Here is a 19260-nt window from a genome sequence, read left to right as displayed (position 1 = left end):
ACATGCTCAGGGCCACATATCAGCCATATCTCTTTGACATTCTCCCTCTTGCTCCACTCCACCTTCATTTAATGGCCTTTTACTTCCCCAGCCTTTTTCCTGTTCAGTGCAGAGGGAAGACGCAGAGCTAAAGGGTTGTATATCCCAAGCACCGGTCTGTGGACACAAATCCAGCCTTTGGTTTTGAATTACAGCCCTGAAGAACTTGAAGCCTGGCCAGTTCGACAGTTCAAGGACCTTCTGAGTTCAAACAAGAGGGGGAACAGAGCGGGGAGGAGTTGTTAAAACTTGGCCTATATACAGGTGAGGGAGGGGGACAGAGGATGTGGAAGTGGGTGGGGACAAAAGGGACCCCTCGATTGTCCAATGAAAAGTCCTGACAGAAACAAATGCCCATGTTTCCGTCGCTTTGAGTCAACCCCTTGGAGCAGGTATCCAGGCCAGCGCCGAAACTCAAGGATCCTGGGACTTTCTTGCAAAAATAAATAAATAAATAAATAAATAAATAAGTGTGACCTAATTTCTCCAGTGTGAACATTTAAGTAGGTAAAACTGTGAGAATGGACCCTCCTCTTCAATGCTGGAGCTACACAAACACAGCAGAGCATGACAAATGATTCGCTGTTTAATTTATTACGCTGCCAAGCCGGGAGGATTTGCGGGGATGTTTTGTTCCAGCCTGCTGCGCGCCTTCTCTCTCTTCCGCCGGGCGCCTCCCACAAGAAGCACGGCCTCAGAGTTAATTACTGCTGCACTCGTACAAACACATCAAATAGGATTCGCTCTCTGCCACGATAAATCACCGACAGACACAGACGTTATTAAAACAAACCACTGGATGTTTACGCCCGGCCCTCACTATAGCCAATCTGAGCTGGAGGTGCTTCTCAGTCAATACCCAGGAGCCACTCTCTCTCTGTGTGTGTGTGTGTGTGTGTGTGTGTGTGTGTGTGTGTGTGTGTGTGTATATAGAGAGAGTTTTGTCATCTTCAAGGTGACTTTAGGGAAGTTTTATCGTATAGCCAGGGGGAAGTTTACTATAGAAGTATAAGTACTCTTGTGAACTTGAGTGTTTCAAGGAGCAGTGCGTGCGTGTGTGTGTGTGTGTGTGTGTGTGTGTGTGTGTGTGTGTGTGTGTGTGTGTGTGTGTGTATGTGTGGTTGTGGTTGTGTGTTGTGTGTGTGTGTGTGTGTGTGTGTGTGTGTGTGTGTGTGTGTGTGTGTCTGTGCGTGTTGTAAAGTACACCAAAGGAGCCTAGTAGGAAGCTGGTGAATGCTGTTAAAAACCCAATTTCTTGTTTTACGGTCCCTGGAGGAGGCTGGGGACCGTCAGGGTGCCCGGGTGGAGCGGGCACATCAATAACCTCCCGCTTACTCACACACACTCCCTTCTTCATTTTGTTCTCCCTTTAAAACTTTCCCCAACTCACTCTGCTTGGTTCAGATATACAGCACACACTCAGACTGATAGATCTTTATAGGTTCAATGTCTGGAGAGATAGATCGAATCTGACTGGTTCTGAGCTCAGGCTGTGTGAAGCTGTGTATGTGTTTGTGTGTAAGTTCGCGTGTGTGCATGTGTCTGGGCTAATGCTGTAACATTTCACCATGCCCCAGAGTAACCCTAAGAACCAAGATGCTCTGCTGACTGTATAATCAGATGCAATGTAAAAAATAAAAAGACAGAGAAACAGAGGTAAGAAACATTTACAATTGTGTGTATGTGTGTGTTCCTTTGACAATTTTAGACAGCAGCATATCCTCAAAAAGAGATTTGCATCTGCATTAGTCTAAATATTAAATGAAAGAATTGTTATTGTTTAAAAGAACACGATTTGAGTTTTAAGACTGAAGTCTAGTGGTGCCTAGAGGCCGCTATGCTCATTACACTGCACAAACTGCAAACTCAAAATGTAAAAAGTCTGTTCTGAAAGTATTGCTTAAAGGAAGAATCATGTGGTTGTCAATACAAGAAAAATAAAAAAACAAAAAAATTAAGCCAGTGGAAGAAACATGCCTCTACGGATCTATCTATCCTTATATACTGTACATATGCATGTCTGTGTGTGTGTGTGTGTGTGTGTGTGTGTGTGCCAGCCTGTATATAGACACAATCCCACACACACTCACTGTATGATCAAATTGAAACGGAGAAAATAAATATTCTGAGCCAAATAGTTCAACTAAATTTGTCCCTGTTTTACTCTCTACTTTCCCACTTCTGTACTGTGTTAGTGTTGTGTGTCGAGCACATCTCTCAGAGTCAGCTGTGTTTATCTGAGCCAGCAGAGCGCGGTGCCTGCGATAGCGTTTGAGCAGTGTCAGAGGTTTTGATGTCTTATCGTGAGCGCTGCCGCCAGCTCAGGCTGAGCATGGCTAAGGGCCGCCTGACGTCTAGCGACTCCAGGTCATTTATTACAGTAGTAGACTCCATCTAATATCTGGTCAGAGTGGACAGCCAACCTCGAGGCTCATCCATCCCCACATCTAGCAGACACATCCCCGATTCCCATTATGATAAAGCACACAGAGGACCATAGCTTACATCTGTTATAAACACAGGATCATTGACACAACAGAGGACCTAGCATGTAAGGAACACAGGAAAGTAATGATTATACATTGTAGCTATGGTCAAATAATCGAAACTGCACTACGAATAACAATATAAGGTCTTGAAGATGGAAAGGCAGGATAATATGCTCTTATTCTCCCTAGTTTTTGCTTTGTATATTTGACTTCCTATTACATTGCAAATATTTAACTTATGCTTAACAACAGAACAATGGTTAACGCTAAAACATAGTGTAACAGATCTTCAGATCAACATTAAGATAACATCAACCACTCCAAGCTTAAAGTCAAAAGTAAAGCTGTAGCAGCACAATCCTTCTATGTGTTAAATTGAGCAAGGGTACTTTTGTATTAGTAATAATGATAGGTAGAATTTACTTTTCATTGGTAAAATAAGTGTGCAGTTTGTTCTTTTAAAAGTGTCACTTTAACATGAAGTCCAACTTAAGAACATTACTGAAGATTTAATATGCTACGCCTTCACAGATAAAAACAAGTGTATCAATGTCAGAATAAGTCTTTCAGGTTATTGTGATGCACCGCTTTATAGCATATGTGTTTGTAAGGAAGTTTGGTAACTGTTGGCTGTCTTGTGAAAGTGTGTATTGGAAAATTTAAGCAGGTCATACGCTAAGGGGCAAGTTGTGATCCAGACATATGATCAATGTCTAGATTTCGGGGCGACTGTGGCTCAGTTGGTAGAGCAGGTCGGCCGATGATCAAAGGGTTGGAGGTTCGATCCCCGCCCTGCCACCTGTGTCAGAGTTGTTGTGTCCTTGGGCAAGACACTTCACCCAACTTGCCTCGTGTGAATGTCAATAGTTAGCCTGCTATGTGTGTGTGAATGGTAACATGGGAAAGGAAAACAGGTCTCGCTTGCAAAAGAGTCTTCGGTCTCAATGGGATATACTTGTATAAATGAAGGTAAAAAAACAAAAACAAAAAAAAAACAGATCTAGTCATGGATGCACATGCACTTCTGTATATACTGCCTCGGGCCCTGTTTATGCATGTACAACTGCAACACCTGGGAGCTCCAGCTGCTCATACAATTACGCAACTACATGGCTACGGGATGTGGATGTAGAAAATAAAGCGCAGACTTTGATTACATTTTTTATTGTAAAGTGAAATGATCAGGATTACGTAACACTTTTCTGCAGAAGTTGAATCAGTATAATTTATTTTGATTGATATATAGTTGAGGTAAAGTGCTGCAAGAGGAAGAGCTGCACATTTGGTTGGAGACGTTCTCTGCATCGACACTTTTACCCAATGTGATTTATGCTAAAAATAAATATTCATGTTAAAGGTGGAGTAAGCGATTCTGGAGAATACTTGTTATCAAAAAAAAATTGTTAGAATATCCTGATCCGCTACCTGTACGTACAGTGTGTGCACTGAAATAAAAATGCAGTGTTAATACACAGCCTAGGCTCTGTAAAAGGGGATGTTGCCAGATATGGTGGGCCCCCTTTGTTTACATACCAGTTTACAGAGCCTAGGTTGTGTATTAACACTGGATCTATTTTAGCGCACACGCAGTACGGACAGGTAGCAGGATCGTGAGGAAATATTCAAGCATTCTCCAGAATCGCTAACTCCACATTTATCGGTACCATGTCCATGGCTGGTTGATTGACATTTTCACTATACAGCAACAACAGCGAGGTGATTTTCACAGAAAGCAATACAAGATGCTCCGTCATGTTTGCTGGAGTTTTAACCTGCAGAAAGTTATTATAGGGAACATAAAGCTACGCCTTTAAAACTTTAATCTGTTGATACAGGGATTGTATAAATATTTCCCTGGTCAGTTACAGGGAGCTCCTCTTGTAGCATGTCATGATTCAGATGCCTACAACGAGCTATCAGATGAAGTTTTACATGCTGTCTCTGATGGCTGAATGTGATTTGTTATGATCCCTTTGCTGTCTATGTGGGTGACAGATAACGGGTGTCAACCAGCCCCGACTACATTTCCACCGCAGACAGATTACCTGTCGCAGCTCACAACATCAGGGTCCATGCGAGGGAAATCAAATCATGGAAGCAGGTAAACTGATATAATGCAAACCTCAATAAAATGGAACACAAAACTGAACTCTACCACTCTCGTAAACTCTTCTCGGCCTAGGAATATGTACATATTATACAGTATTGTATGCTCTACATGTAAATACAATGCTACAGTTTTGCAGAGTGTTGCTTAGCTCTGTGGTGGTCTGTGTGGTTACTGACCTGCCTGGACAGCTACAGGCGTCTCCAGTAGGAAGACGGTCTGTTTCCAGTGTGTCTTTGTCACCTGAGGACCCGTGGAGAAGATCACCTGTCGTGATAAAATGTAAAAGTAAAAAAAGATTAAAACACACACAATCCAGTGCTGGATGGTTGAGAAACCATTTATAAATCAGCATACACCAATTTCCTACCTCAAAACATTATTCTGCGTATGTTTAAATGAAAGTCTATAAACACATTAAGAATGAGCCTTAATTTGTGCCATGAGATTCATGTCATTTGTGTCCATATGAAACATATGAACAATGACATTTTAAAGTTCAAAGTAATGTAGTTGTAAGGATTAAAAGAAAGCTGTATGAATACTGATAATCAATCATCTATGTCATGGGTCCTGTTACAGCCAATCCAAATCTTAGAGTTTTGTGTCAAAATCATATACATTTTATTCTGTGTTATGAATTAAACCTAAAAGTACTGTATTTATAAAGCAAACACATTATCCCATGTTACATTGTTCCAACCATACTGTAGCTCCCTAGGAAAATAGAAATTTACTGGACCATCCACAGCATGCAGTTTGAGTCTCAGGTACAATAGGAAGTGCAATCATACAGCATGTCTATGTTGCTCACAGGGCTTGGCACGGGCTGTTCCGACTGGCCGGCTCTGCTGGGGTAAGTGCTTATATCAGCAGTCGGCTAGGACGCCCGTCGATTGCCAGCAAACGCCTCAGGGAGGGGGAACACGCTAAAGCGTGAACATAATTGAGTTTCCGTTAAATGGTTTGGCTGTTGCCGCTGCTGCTTACCTTGTTGCTGCAGCCTTTGTCAAAGAAAATGTCAAAGTAGCCGACAATTGCCTGCAATGAAATATTAGGGGCGTGTTAGAATGTGACAGTACAATAAACCCCTGGATCTGTTTGACTTCACTGCAACACTGACATGCAGAGCTGAGGGAGAAGCAGGAGGCAGAACAAGTCTCAGTGTTTTAATGAGCAAAATCAGCTAAATTAACTGCTGTGCTGGAATATGGTAGTAAAAACAAACCAGGAACACTTTTTACTGATCAAATATTTACACCTATCACTACAACACTTCTTACTTATAGTGATGTAGTGGAAACATTTGACAATTTCTTAGTGATTAATTTGCTTGCCATTCTTACCATGTCATTGTTTTGTGTGTGTGTGTGTGGTTATGTTCTTGAGAACTATATTGGCCACACTGTTACAGATACAGTGGGTGGGTATTGATATGATTCATGTGATAATTTTCTTGAACCCTCCTTCTTCTCAAACCCAACTGGGTTCCTTGTTAAGGCTGAGTCAACAACACGTCCCATGAACTCCCTCCACCTGGGACACTTGTCACTGGGCAAAATAAATAAATTATGAGGCAGCCACCAACTACATTGAGGCAATTTTGCTGACAATATAAAAAAGAAATAAAAAATCAGCATGGCACATTAAATAGCAAAGGTGGCTATTCTGGTGACAGTGTTGCAGCAATGTTAAAATACTCAGCACAGAGGACAAATCGGTTGAGGAAAATAAAAACATGGTTTTGGTCCGACTGAATGTGAATGTGCGTTCATCTGAATAATGCCCACCAGAGGGAAGGAAATAAGAAAACTGACAAATGTCTGGTATCAAGGACTCCATTCTTGTGTAGATTAAAACTGTGTGTAAATAGAAGAAAGTAGTCAGTCTAAAGCTTCCTTACATTTGTTTAGGTCTTAGATGTGCCCGGAAACTACAGACTTCTATTCCTTGTAATTAGGCTGTGCTGTCTGCTAGTAAGGATTTACGGAGTTATCAACCCGGCTGAAAAAAAAACAATTCACACGTCCAAAACCAACTAAGGTAGAGTCCATGGCCAGAGTGCCTGTAGGTGACCGTTGTCTGATGTGTGAGGTAAAAACCACCCCCCAGGCTTGTTTTCCTTCCATTTCTCCCCCCACTGGTGGAAGAGAGGCACTCTATCAATCTGAGGCGCGCACTTGTAGTGGCAATGATGCAGAACTAATAGCTTTTAATCCTGACACAGCTGACAACTTGGAGGCCAGCTCTCGCAGACAAAGAAGAGCCGAATCAATGCAAGAGAGGGAGAGAGGGAAATTGGAGGGACAGAAGAGGGTAAAGGAGGAAAGAGAATTAAAGAGAGGAACCTAAAGAATCGCAGACCAAGTTGAAAGGGAGGGAAGAAGCAGGAGAGGAGGGGCCTTAACAAACTGTAATGTCAAATATTGGGGAGGATTTTTTTACAAGCTTTTTTATTGGTTATTATCATTTGTTGAAGCTAAATACAGCACCATTTGTTTACAGCTACTGTAAGTCTCCAAAATTGTATTTAAATAAAAAATGTCATCTAAAGTGGCTAATAATTATATATTATTCATCATGCATGTATACTTTATACAGTACACACGCATAGACAGACAGATGCAGACTTGATTATCACGAAGCCGTCAGAAACTGTGTTCCAACACACTCCCCACAGCGAGACTTCAATCAACCTTTATCAACTCAGACAGGCAGTGACGGCACCGCTAGCTCACCGCTAAACCGCCAGAAAATAACCCAAAGTGGATAAAAGAGCATGTCAACCCAATGCAATTATGGCTTTTAATGAACGCTACAGACACTCAGTGCTGAGGTAATTAGGAAATTAGCCGTAATTACTCGTCAGGCAGAGCGGATTCACCTCTCGCAGCCAGATAGGCAGAGATCATCCTCAATGTGCCTCGCTGATGACAACGCCTCGTAAGCGAGATTGATTGTCACTTCTGCGTTGTGCAACTTTCACACTGCATCGGAGAGGGCAGTTAAAATGCAGGCCATAGAGGGAAACTTGCAAATGAAAAAACCAGTGAAGGAGCTAGGTGCTTCACTACTCCATTAATTAGTATCTCTTCCTTTTAGCCCTGGTTAAGACTTTTACAACTGAGAAAAATAGCCCCTTTTTCCACCAGCTCTTTGATAACTTTGTGTGCCGTTTGGCGAAACACAGGTAGTGTACAGTTGATTTATATAGCTTGTTAGCATGAAGTTGATGACAGGGCTGAAATGGAACAAAACCGTAAATATGTGATATAACAAAACAAGGAGCTAAAAGGAGATAGAAAAGCTCTAAAGAGATGTATGGTTGTTGATGGGTTTCCTATTTCTTCAACCAATTTCACATTACACACACAGTACTTTTTGATCGAATGTTATCACTTAAGATGTTGACAAATGCCGTCTCAATTGTCATCCTGTAACTTGTAGACCTACGTTGAAATCGATTAATTTATGATAATGTTAACGACCCTTTATATGTGAGAATTTGTGAAAACCCTGATGGATTACAGCATTTGTATCCAAACACATAGGGTTAAGGATGAAAGAGAGACAAATAGAAAGAGAAGGAAGGAAAAAGAAAGGGTAAACGTAAAACATCAGAGGCACAATGCACACACACACCAAAAACAGGACAAATCAGAATGAGTGCTTTTCATTTTCATCAGCGTTTAGCCTTGGGCCCCGGCTCTGTCTGTGATAAGTGATGACAGTGGGCTGTGTGAAGCCCACGGAGGAGGCTCCGCTACACTGCAGCTCTCCGGCCCCCCATTCTCCTGGAAAATTAATAATTATCATCATGGATAACACCAACAGGGAGCAATTCATCATCGCTCCCCATTCGCCCGGCTGTGTGTCAGCGAGCCGCGTGGCCCGGCCAGATACTATTATACAACGTAAGGAAGGGGGGTTAAGGGGAGGGCCACTGAGGGGGAGGGAGGGAGAAAAGAGGGCTAATGCTCTTTTGATGGGGTTTGTCCAGGCGTGGAGGCTTTAAGCACGACCGCCTCACGGCGAGTTGGTGTGAATTCCTCTCCCTCCACCTCCCCCATCTCTCCTGTTCTCAGCTGCTCCACCCAACTGCTGCCACTCTCTCAGTGAGATGGAGCACAAATAAGCCTCTGCTGCAGCGCACCTCCAGTCAGTGTTGCTCACCCAGAATGCCTCAAAAACACACAAACAGCTATACTCTAACTGTGGGACAAGGTCTGGATGCATACTCTCCAAAACTGACTTAGCTTTGTTCAGAGGGGAACAAAATAATTTGGACATGAAAAAAATTCAAAAGCGTATTTTTCTACTTTTTGCAATGCATTAGCTGTATCAAAAAGGCTTTTAACTGTTTCTTCAACACGTAATGTATACACTATAGGGGTGGGAATCTCTTGGCACCTAACGATTCGATTCCGAGGTCAACGATTCGATTCAAAATCGATTCTCAATGCATCTCGATGCAATTTTTATTTATATACATATGTGTGATTTTCAAAAATATATTTATATACACATCTGAGTTGCTACTCAGAGTTTGCTAATCACTTCCTACTTTTGTGATGATCATTAAATACAATCAACAGATGAATTACCTTCTCTAATATTGTATTAGAGAAAAAGCTTTTCTTGTCACAAATATGACTTTCTATGACCAGTGCAATAATCAATGCATCTTTCAACACAATATGGAAGTATGAAAAACTAAACCGATTCAGATTAATTTTCATTCTACTCTTGTGAATCATGTTTCTATAGGATTTCTATTCTATTATTTTCTATGTAATTTCAACACATTGTGCAAAAAGTATGGCTTGGAATTCAGCTCTCATACAAAAACGTAAACAGACACAAAGTCAGTGCAGGTCATATGGGTTTGCTGCTCTCTGCCCTTTTGTCGCCACTTTTAACAACTCGCACTTGTGTGGTGTGCATGCACAGTGGCGCAGGAAATACTAATATTAAATACTAGAAAAGAAAAATTATATAAATCGATTATTAACTTTTATGAATCGATTCGGAATCGTTCGAGAGAGAATCGCGATTAATCGGAAAATCGATAATTTTTCCCACCCCTAATACACAATAGGTTTGGTTATACAATTGCTTTTACTCTTGTTTGGTTTGGAAGTTTTAATTATTACTCGGATGATTTTCAGTTATATAAATTTACTAAAAGTGTGGCATTAGCTCACCAGCATTTGAGGAGTCATTATGAGTTCATAAAGTTTGCAGACTACCTTGTGTGGTTTGATTTTGTAATTGTGTTAATGCTGTCAAATGATGGGGTTGTTCCAACGCATTGTTTGAAACAATTATTTTGCCTTAATTAAATGTTTTTATATGATAGACTGTAAGTTATTGTTGTTTCCCTATATTGTATTTTCCGATATAGCCTGTCGACACAATTCTTGTTGACAGTCAGCTAATGACTCAACTCAGAAGGGTGTTACATTTTTGAGAGTTAAAGAGTGTATTTTTCCATTAACAATTCCCTTCTTAACGTGCTGAAAATCGTCCTTGAAGTTGATGAGTGCCTGTACTGTCATTCCAGAAGGCCATTCTCCCCCCAACACAATTTAAATTTGATGGCAAGCAGGTAAGAGATGGATTACAGAGACATTTTTCTCTGCAGCGCTACAGTAGCTACATCAGCAGCAGTGAGACAGCAGTGTTAAAATTAATTATAGACAGAAACTTATTCTCTCCTGCCACGCCATCGGAATACATCATCCTCATCATTTCCTTTAGGAGGGGATGAGGCATCTTTGCTACCTGTTCTACTTTTACGATAAATGGAACATGAAGCTGGGGGTCCGGGGACAAAAGAAGGCAAGGCTGTATGGATTACCTCGAGAGAATTTCTGTTCCAAGTTATAATGAAAGTTCGAGCACATATATATATATATCCTGTATGTGGCTTCACACAGTTTGCAAAGCCAGACACAATGTATACGAGGTGCAGAGGATGTGAGATATAAAAAGGGAGGCAAGGAAAGGAGTGATAAAAAAAGCAAGAGTGAGAGGATTTGTCTTGTGCGTGAACGGCGCAGACGCAGGGGTTGTGCTGTTCATTTAATGCAAGGTTAGGCAGGCTGAGCTGATGAATGGACTGTCGACTGGAGAACAAAAGCAGGCGCTCCATCACAGGACGAGAGCCGAGCAGCTCTCCCTCACCGGACCCCGAGCACTGGTCCAGGAGCGGTTTACCCTTCACACATCCTAACCTTAACTACTACTGAGTCGCTGTAGCCAATACTGACTACAGATCAGAATCTTTATGGTAACATCACCCCACTCCTTCAGCTCAATAATCCATCTGTAAATCCTGGAACAAGCAGGGCAGGATGCTACAGTACAACGTGTACAAGTGATACATTCTACACAGAATACCTGCATTGTGAAAAGCATGAAACACATGGATGAAATGAGTTTGATTGCATATCTGAATGATAAATCCTGGACCAAAGATACAACGACCCGTATGTATGCTCTAACTTCTCCGTACCGTAAGATCCCATCATATATTTTGCTGCAGTGGAACACTGACATGACTGGACTTACATCCTAGAAATAGAAACTGGTCGTTTTCAATTACAGAGCAGAAAAGACAGGAAAAATGAGGGGATGTTTACAAATCCCATTAAATTCGCCAGCCTGACCCAGGGAGTACAGGCTAGATAATAACCACCTATTGATTATCCATTAAACCAACACACCAGACAGTGCAGGAAGACTGCAGCACACAACACAAAGCTGCTCCAGCACAAAGCCCTTTTCTTTTGCAGACGGATCACTCCTCTGCAGTGGTGAGGCTGCTCTGTAGTGGGCAGGACGTAGCTGCTAGTACCACAGAGAGAACTGTGGCTCAGTAACTGGAGGAAGTGTAAGGGAGGTGGGTGGAGATGGCTGGGGGGGGGCTGATGGTGGCTGCCAGCACCTCAACAAATAGACTCATAAACCATTGTCCATGATTTGGTGCCTGTAGCTGACCCTCACTGAGGACAAACACATTTAAATGTGTTGTTGTCGTTGTTGATCAAGCTGACCTACAGAGAACAAAAGCTTCTGCCGGCTTTCAGATGAATCATTTTATGTCTTACATAGGAGTTTATTTTTTTGTCTTTCAGTAAAAAGAGGTTATTTTAATTTGTTCATTTCTGGTGATGGAAATAAATGGGTCAACTGGATAATAGTTTGATTTTGGCCGTTAACAGGGCTGAATGAACTTTTATTGTTAAATATAGTTGAATTACTATGTTCTGGTAGTTTATGCATGCACAGCAGATCAGCAAATACAAGTAGGAATCATGTAGGATGCACAGAAAAAGGCCATGGGGAACCTCACTTTCCTTGTTGGCTCCCCATAGCGGCTAGTGGAATATGTCTGGTTACATTTATATCTTAGAAGGTGTAAAGTACCTAAATAAAACTTCAGCACATAAGCAAAGTGCCTCTGAAAAACTCTTAACAAAGTACCATATACCACCCCACGTCATTATGTTTGCTTTGTTTAAATTGAACCCAGGTGCCGTTCAGTTGATGATCCGAACGCGGCGGGTGCTCTAACCACTACATCATGAGCGCCCCCACCAAGCTGAAATGTAAGGCATCACTCATAACATTTGGTTCAGTTTTGGTCTGGTGTCTATGACCAGGACAGGTAAGACAAACACGTTATTTGACACACTGGGGTGTGACTTTGCGAGGAAGTGTGCTTTGGCATTTAAGAGAATGACATGGCAAGCAGGCTGTGAACATTCACTATGTGGTATGACATATAATTCAAAGTCACATTAGCTTCACTGCTCTGATTCAATTTGAAACTCTATTAAATATCCAACTGACAGAGATCCTCCTAACTATAGAAACATAATCTATCAACATGAGCTGACAGATGTATCCGCTGTTTGTACAGCCTCTTTCCTTCCTTGCAATAGCTATGATAAATGACAGGTGGTGACAGTGGAAGTTCAAACTTTTGTTTCAGGTCGATTTATATGTGTATCTGTCATTATACATCTCATTCACACAACTAAGCTTTAGTGTCACAAGGGGATGACTTAATTACTAAAGAGGCACTGTATGTATGGTGTTAACAAACAAACTCTTTTTATATAATTTTTAAGCAAACATTCCAACTTCATCAGCTATACACACTCTACAAACATTTGCATAGAAAAAGCATTGTACAGGGATATGTCTCAGGGTGCAAGCAGGTAGTGAATATGTTTACTTACTGTGCAGTCTGTGGTTTTTGTTATCTTCAAGCAGAAATCTGACGCAAACTCCAGTTCAGACAGACGCACAGTGTTACAGTCAATAGTCTGTTTAAAAAAAGCACAAATATCATGTGATAAACAGTTCATGAACTTTGTAAGCAATGCAATGAAAAGCCATGCAAAATAAAATTAACAAAGTTAAGTTTAAGAATTTGTTTGGCTGTAGGATTTTAAACTACAACTGACTGACATAGAGGACTGCATCTGAAATGCTACATCTGTCCTTGTTGCACCTTTTTGAATTGTACAAATAGCCTTGTGTTCTGCTGTGAAAGATGACATTTTGTTTTCAGATTTATATTGTTTCAGCAGCACTTTAAACCATTTCCAATGGCTCTCTACTAAAAGTGAGTTGGGCTGTATGATACATTGATGCTGTCACAGTTATATTTTCCTTATTACAACTGGAAATGTATCTGAAAGTATTCTGGCCAAGAGTGGTCAGAGGATCATACAGGTTTAGTCTATAGTGAGTGCACATACGTAACCTTGAGTGGGCCAAACTACATAAAGCAGGGCAAGAATTAAGCCAGGAACTTCTTTTGTAAACTGTGATGGATCTGACTGTTGTTGTTTTTGTTCACCTTGGTTAGTACAATGTTATCATAACTTATAGAACATAAGACAAGAGCTTTTAAACGACACTTGGTTAGGAGTGACAACAGCACAACCAACTTAAACTTGATGCTCGTACAGAATACATATCGAATTAAAGAATTTTACTGGATTGATGAAAAAAAAACACTGACATCAACACAACTGTTTTGACAAAATAAATGTGTAAAATTACCGGTAGGTTTACATTTAAGTGACTACTTTCCAGCAGCACACTTTAAACTGTTATAATTATTACTCAACATAAAATGACATGAGACATAATATATAAGGCAGTTTAAAAAGAAGCTTCAAATGGTTGCAAGTTAAGCATTTCTCAAGTTGAACATTCCCATCTGTTCTCACAGAGAAGAATCTGTTTTACAAGAATTTATAATTCCATCAAAGGGCTCTCAATTTTACGGAATAGCAGCCAGCCTTAATGAAATGTTATTGGATCGTATCAACGGTAGGCAGTAGCTGAGAGTCCATGTAATTTGGGCACGGGGCTGTCTATTTGTCACTGGAGGGGAGAAACTATCGATTAGAGGATTCAAATTCCATTATATCAAGTTCAGCCCTCATTCATCACATCCACAGATGGGTGGAGGACATGCTACTTAGCAAACAGGCCAAGAAACACACAGGCGAGGAAACACACAATGGTATTAGATTCAGGAGAGGCCTCTGTGCCCTGTGTGTGCGTGTGTTTTATCTCAGAGCAATGTGTGTTCTCTCCCATCAGCCCAGTGAAAACCGTTCTATCCACGGGGGGCTGAGAGTAATGAAGTTTCCTTAAGAGGAACTTAAACAAGGATTAGACAAATCAATCACCCAGCCCTACAGCATCAGCACTCACACAGAAACACACACATTCAGGCCCTATCTCTCTCTCTCGCCACAGTTAACTCCTGCTCTCATTCCCTGTCTACAGCCTAACAGCTTGGGCCCCTGCAAATTCTGTTTCTCTAAGATCAATGTATAGGTTCATCTCTAAAAATTAGAATATCATGGAAAAGTAAATTTTTGGGGGTAATTTCATTCAAAAAGTGAAACTTTGATCTACTCGAGTCATTACCAATAAGAGTGAAATATGTCAGTTTTCCTTTTGGTTTTCTTAATTTTCATTATCACGGCTTACAGTTTATGAAGGGTTTAAAAATCTAGCATCTCAAAATATTTGAATATTACATAAGAAAAAATATTTATAAATCAGATATTTCGACCTTCTTAAAAACATGTTTATTTATGCACTAAATTGTTGGTCGGGTCCTTTTGCACAAATGATTGCATTAATGCGGCAAAGCATGGAGGGGATCAGCCTGGCACTGCTATATATTACACTGTGGGCAGGTGCCAAGTCTGGCTGGAAAATGTTTATCGGCATCACCATAAAGCTTGTCAGCAGACAGAAGCATGAAATGCTCTAAAATCTCCTGGTTGACTTTGAACCTGATCCTTCACAGTGAACCAACACCAGCAGATGACATGGTACCCCAAATCATTGTTGCAGTACAGCCTATACACATGTTTACCTGTATGACTGTAGGTTCAGAGATGAGGGTATCTGCGTTCACCACTTGCACCACAGCTTCAGGCACCACAGCCTTCTTCATACATGCCATGTTGAAGCCATACACATCATCCCAAAATGCAATGCGGTCTTGGTGCTTCTCTTTGTCTCCAACTGCTGCCAGGCTGATGTTACAAAGATCTGGATAGACTGTGGCGAGAAAAGAGGAGCAAAGGAAGTCAATGACTGATCAAACATAAATACTACTATTAATACTACCTTTAATTGGCTGTTGTCAACCCTGTTATGCAGCTGTCAGTGTCCACCGGCCACTTTATTAGGTACAGCAGTTAATTTTCTTGTTAACACATATAACTAATCAGCCAATCACATGTCAGCAACTCAATGCATTTAGGCATGTAGACCTGGATGGGACAACTTATTGAGGTTGAAACTGAGCAACAGAATGGGGAAGAAAGGGGTTTTAAGTGACTTTGAACATGGCAATGTTGAGGGTGCCAGGAGGGCTGGTATGAGTATCTCAGAAACTGCTGATCAACTGGGATTTTCACTCCAAACCATCTCTAGGGTTTACAGAGAATGGTCCGAAAAAGAAAAAATATCCAGTGAGCGGCATTTGTGCGGATGTAAAAAGCCTTGTTGAAGTCAGAGGTCAGTGGAGGATGGGCATACTGGGTCGAGATGATAGAAAGGCAACAGTAACTCAAATAACCACTCGTTACAACCAGGGTATGCAGAATACCATCTCTGAACGCAAAACACGACCAACCTTGAAGCAACAGAAGACCCCACCGGGTGCCACTCCTGTCAGCTAAAAACAGGAAAATGAGGCTACAATTATCACAGGATCACCAATATTGGACAATAGAAGATTGAAAAATCATGCCTGGTCTGATGAGTCTCGATTTCAGTTGCGCCATTCAGATGGCAGGTTCAGAATTTGGCGTAAGCAACATGAAAGTATGGATCCATCCTGCCGTGCACCATCAACCACGCCATGTTCAAAGTCACCTAAACCCCCTTTCTTTCCCATTCTGATGCTCGGTTTTACTTCAGTACATTGTCTTGACCACGTGTAAATGCATACATGCATTAAATTGCTGCCATGTGATTGGCTGATTAGCTTTTTGTTTTTATAAGCCATTGAACAGGTGTACCTAATAAAGTGGCCGGTGAGAGTATATGTATAAGTAAACTGTAGATAAGTTATGGGTTATTCTGTTTTGTTTTGTAGGCTACCAGTGCTGTTAGTCAGCCCACAGCCAGATGAAGGACCCCAGGACTCATCTATGAAAAAGTGCCTATTCAAAAAATCCACAACAAGATAAAATAATAATTCAGAGCAGGTAGGGTCTGGACTTTCGACCAAAATGTTTTGTTATTAAAGACACAGATGTGGTGACTGTTATTCTGCAAACAGTTCTGCAGGCAGTTTTCTGAATGTCGCTTAGACCTCCCAACAGTGCATTAGTTGTCCAAGAGAAACAAGAGCAAAAGAGCACCAAACATATTTATTACATTCCTTTTATGGGAGTGGACTGCATCTCAAGATGCAATTTCAGTGTGCTTAACTATAGTAAGGTTGCCTGGTCAGCAATGACTGAATCCCTTCAGAGATTTATTTTGCACTCAACCGAAGATCATTAATAATCATAACTAAAGGAAAGAGTGGGCAAAATTCTGGTCCCAAAAACTCTCAGTGCTGAAAGGTGCTTAATATCAACACATTTAATGACTTGAAAACCATTCAACAAATCTAATCAAAGAACGCCTTAACATCTTGTGGGTGTGGAGCTTTGCATCAATTTCATGAGGCTGCTATAATGACTGTATCCATCACATGTGCACAAAACATGGCCTGATGACCATTTTGTCCTACTTTCATAGCATTAGCAGTAATATGCTGTTATAATATAACAGCCTCAACTTTTTAAGAAAATAATCTCCACAAGATCTTGAAACCAAGAGAAGAACTAACGTCGGGAGATAAAGCCTGGCATGCAGTTGGAATTCTGTTTCATATAAAAAGTGATGGAAGGGTTTGAGACCAAAGCCAGGGCTCTGTGCAAACCAGTGAAATATACTTTTCATATATATTGTCTGAAACACAATTGTATGAAAACAACCGCAGAGCAAGACACAAAAGCATGAGTTATGGCTTTAAGAAAATAATTTTTTAATTAATTAATTTATGATAGACTAGTTGGCTAGCGGCCAGGCTAAGGTAGACTTTTTTTGATAGGGCTCCTGAAGGAGCTTACGCTTTTGTAAAACTTTGTGTTCTGGTTAATGAAACCATTTTACCCATTACCCCTGAATCTGTGTTTGATTATTAAAACTATTTCCCTGTCCTCTGTCAAATCCTGACTTAACAAATCTTTCCTCCTTGGGCCGGTACAGCAAGCTCCCCTTAACCTCCCTGCTGACCAGTCAAAGGACTTCAGCATCTTGAAGAGGGAAATCCTGGCAATGTACAGCAAAGTATGTTCCATCTCTACCTTATGATGCCAAGGAAATGACAAGTCAGCAGAAACCAGCTAAACTTGATGAACTGTTAGTCTTGTGGAGAGCTACACGGTCACAGCTGACCAGCTTAAAGGTCACATATTATGCTAAATGCACTTTTTAAATGTGTTCTAACATATCCATGGGTCCACGGTGTGCCTAGAGACTGCCAAAATATTTAAAAAAATAACACTCTCCTTTTCTCACTCTCCCCCTTTCTGAAACCACCACCCCTCCCCCACCCAATATACTCCAGTCAGAATTCTCCCCTCTTCTGACCTCACAACTGGAAAGCCAGAAGCTTCCACTGTGCAGCCCACACCCCTATTTCTTATTGGTCCACGGCCCTGACAGACAGAGGGCGAGGCGTATCTGGCTTCGCTTCCGGACAGGGGGCGGGGGGAGCTCAAAGATTGTATATTTACGAGGGGAGCTGCAGCTCTTTTTTAAAAAATAGGCCATTGTGAGATTAGCTGAACATCAGCATAGTACAATAAATTATCTGAAAGTTTTTTTCAGCAAACAATTAAAGAAAAACGTATTAGGGACCACTAAGACCATATAATATGGTGTATAATAGAACCGAAAAGTGTATAATATGGGAGCTTTAAATCAACACGTAAAGTTCCTGATTTGAGCCGGAAAGCCAGAGAAGCGATTTTGAGGACTAGTGCGCGCAAGAACCAGCACGAGAATTAGAGGCGATAAGACTACAACGCCTCCCCCGCCAAGGGATCGAAGCCCCGTTGGTACACCAGCAGGAAGAACAGATGCCAAGGTCCACTGACAGGTTCAAGACCCTGTTACATGCTAGCCGCCTGCTGGGTGGAGGTTCCTCAGGGATCCACTTGATTCTCCCCCTTTGAGCTGCTGTCTGGGAGAGAGCCCAGAGATTATTGCAAAAGAAGCCTGTGAAAAATTCACATTTCATAGGTTGAATATGAACCCTGGCGGTCAAAAGCCCAGCCACAGCAAACCAGTGAGCTGCATGTGTATGTTTCACAGCACAACCTTGATGGAAAATCAAATTTACTCTGAACCAGGCCAGAACGTAAAATTCCCAGTTTGCCTCCTGAGGATGTTATCAACATGAAATATTTTATGCATTCCAGATGGGATGGTCATAGTAGGATGGTGTGCACATATTAGAGCCACTACATTGGCACTCTAGGTGAATGCATAAACTTTCTTTGCAGTACAAATTACATCACATCACATTAAATTACTTCTTCCAGCAGACACAAAGACAAGATCAACCACCAACACCCCGTTATCACCTTTATTACTTCCATAAGATGTTTTAATGACAGATGCAGAGCATCTATAATAATGTTACTCTGCAATTGCTTGGGCTCTATCTCTTATTTAGCAGCAACACTGATAACCATACTTTGTGGTAAAGAACGAGGTAAAAATGTATTATGTGATCCTGGCCTAACCGATTCATTGTGTCATGAAAAGGTTTTGTAGAGAAATTACTTCTGCAAAAAAAAAAAAAAAAAACCCTTGTGGATTTTTGGTAAAAAATAAGCTTTTTAGCTGACTAAACCTGCAGCCAAAGAAAAGTATTTTTCTCTAAATATGTTAGGCGACTTGGGAACTGTATTTCAAGTTTTATTTTTCGAAGCTTTGAATATATACAGTGATTATTGTTGCTCCTCATATTAAAAAACAGTGTCGATTGAATGAACATTATCCATG

General features: G+C 41.1%; 1 protein-coding gene across 1 annotated transcript in view; it reads right to left on the bottom strand.

The window, feature by feature from the left end:
* prmt3 (protein arginine methyltransferase 3) overlaps positions 1–19260 on the bottom strand; it is a 50298-nt gene that overhangs the window by 4102 nt on the left and 26936 nt on the right. The window contains exons 12-15 of the mRNA XM_080034476.1: positions 15056–15243; positions 12885–12971; positions 5626–5676; positions 4815–4902 (exon numbers count right to left, since the gene is read on the bottom strand). Coding sequence (XP_079890602.1) covers positions 4815–4902; positions 5626–5676; positions 12885–12971; positions 15056–15243 — 414 coding nt within the window. The remainder of the gene's footprint in view (positions 1–4814; positions 4903–5625; positions 5677–12884; positions 12972–15055; positions 15244–19260) is intronic.

Source organism: Ammodytes marinus (genome assembly GCF_949987685.1).
Source record: "Ammodytes marinus genome assembly, chromosome: 1".
Classification (NCBI taxonomy): Eukaryota; Metazoa; Chordata; class Actinopteri; order Uranoscopiformes; family Ammodytidae; genus Ammodytes; species Ammodytes marinus.
Note: the sequence above shows the minus strand (reverse complement) of the source record. Positions and strands in the feature narration are given on the sequence as shown.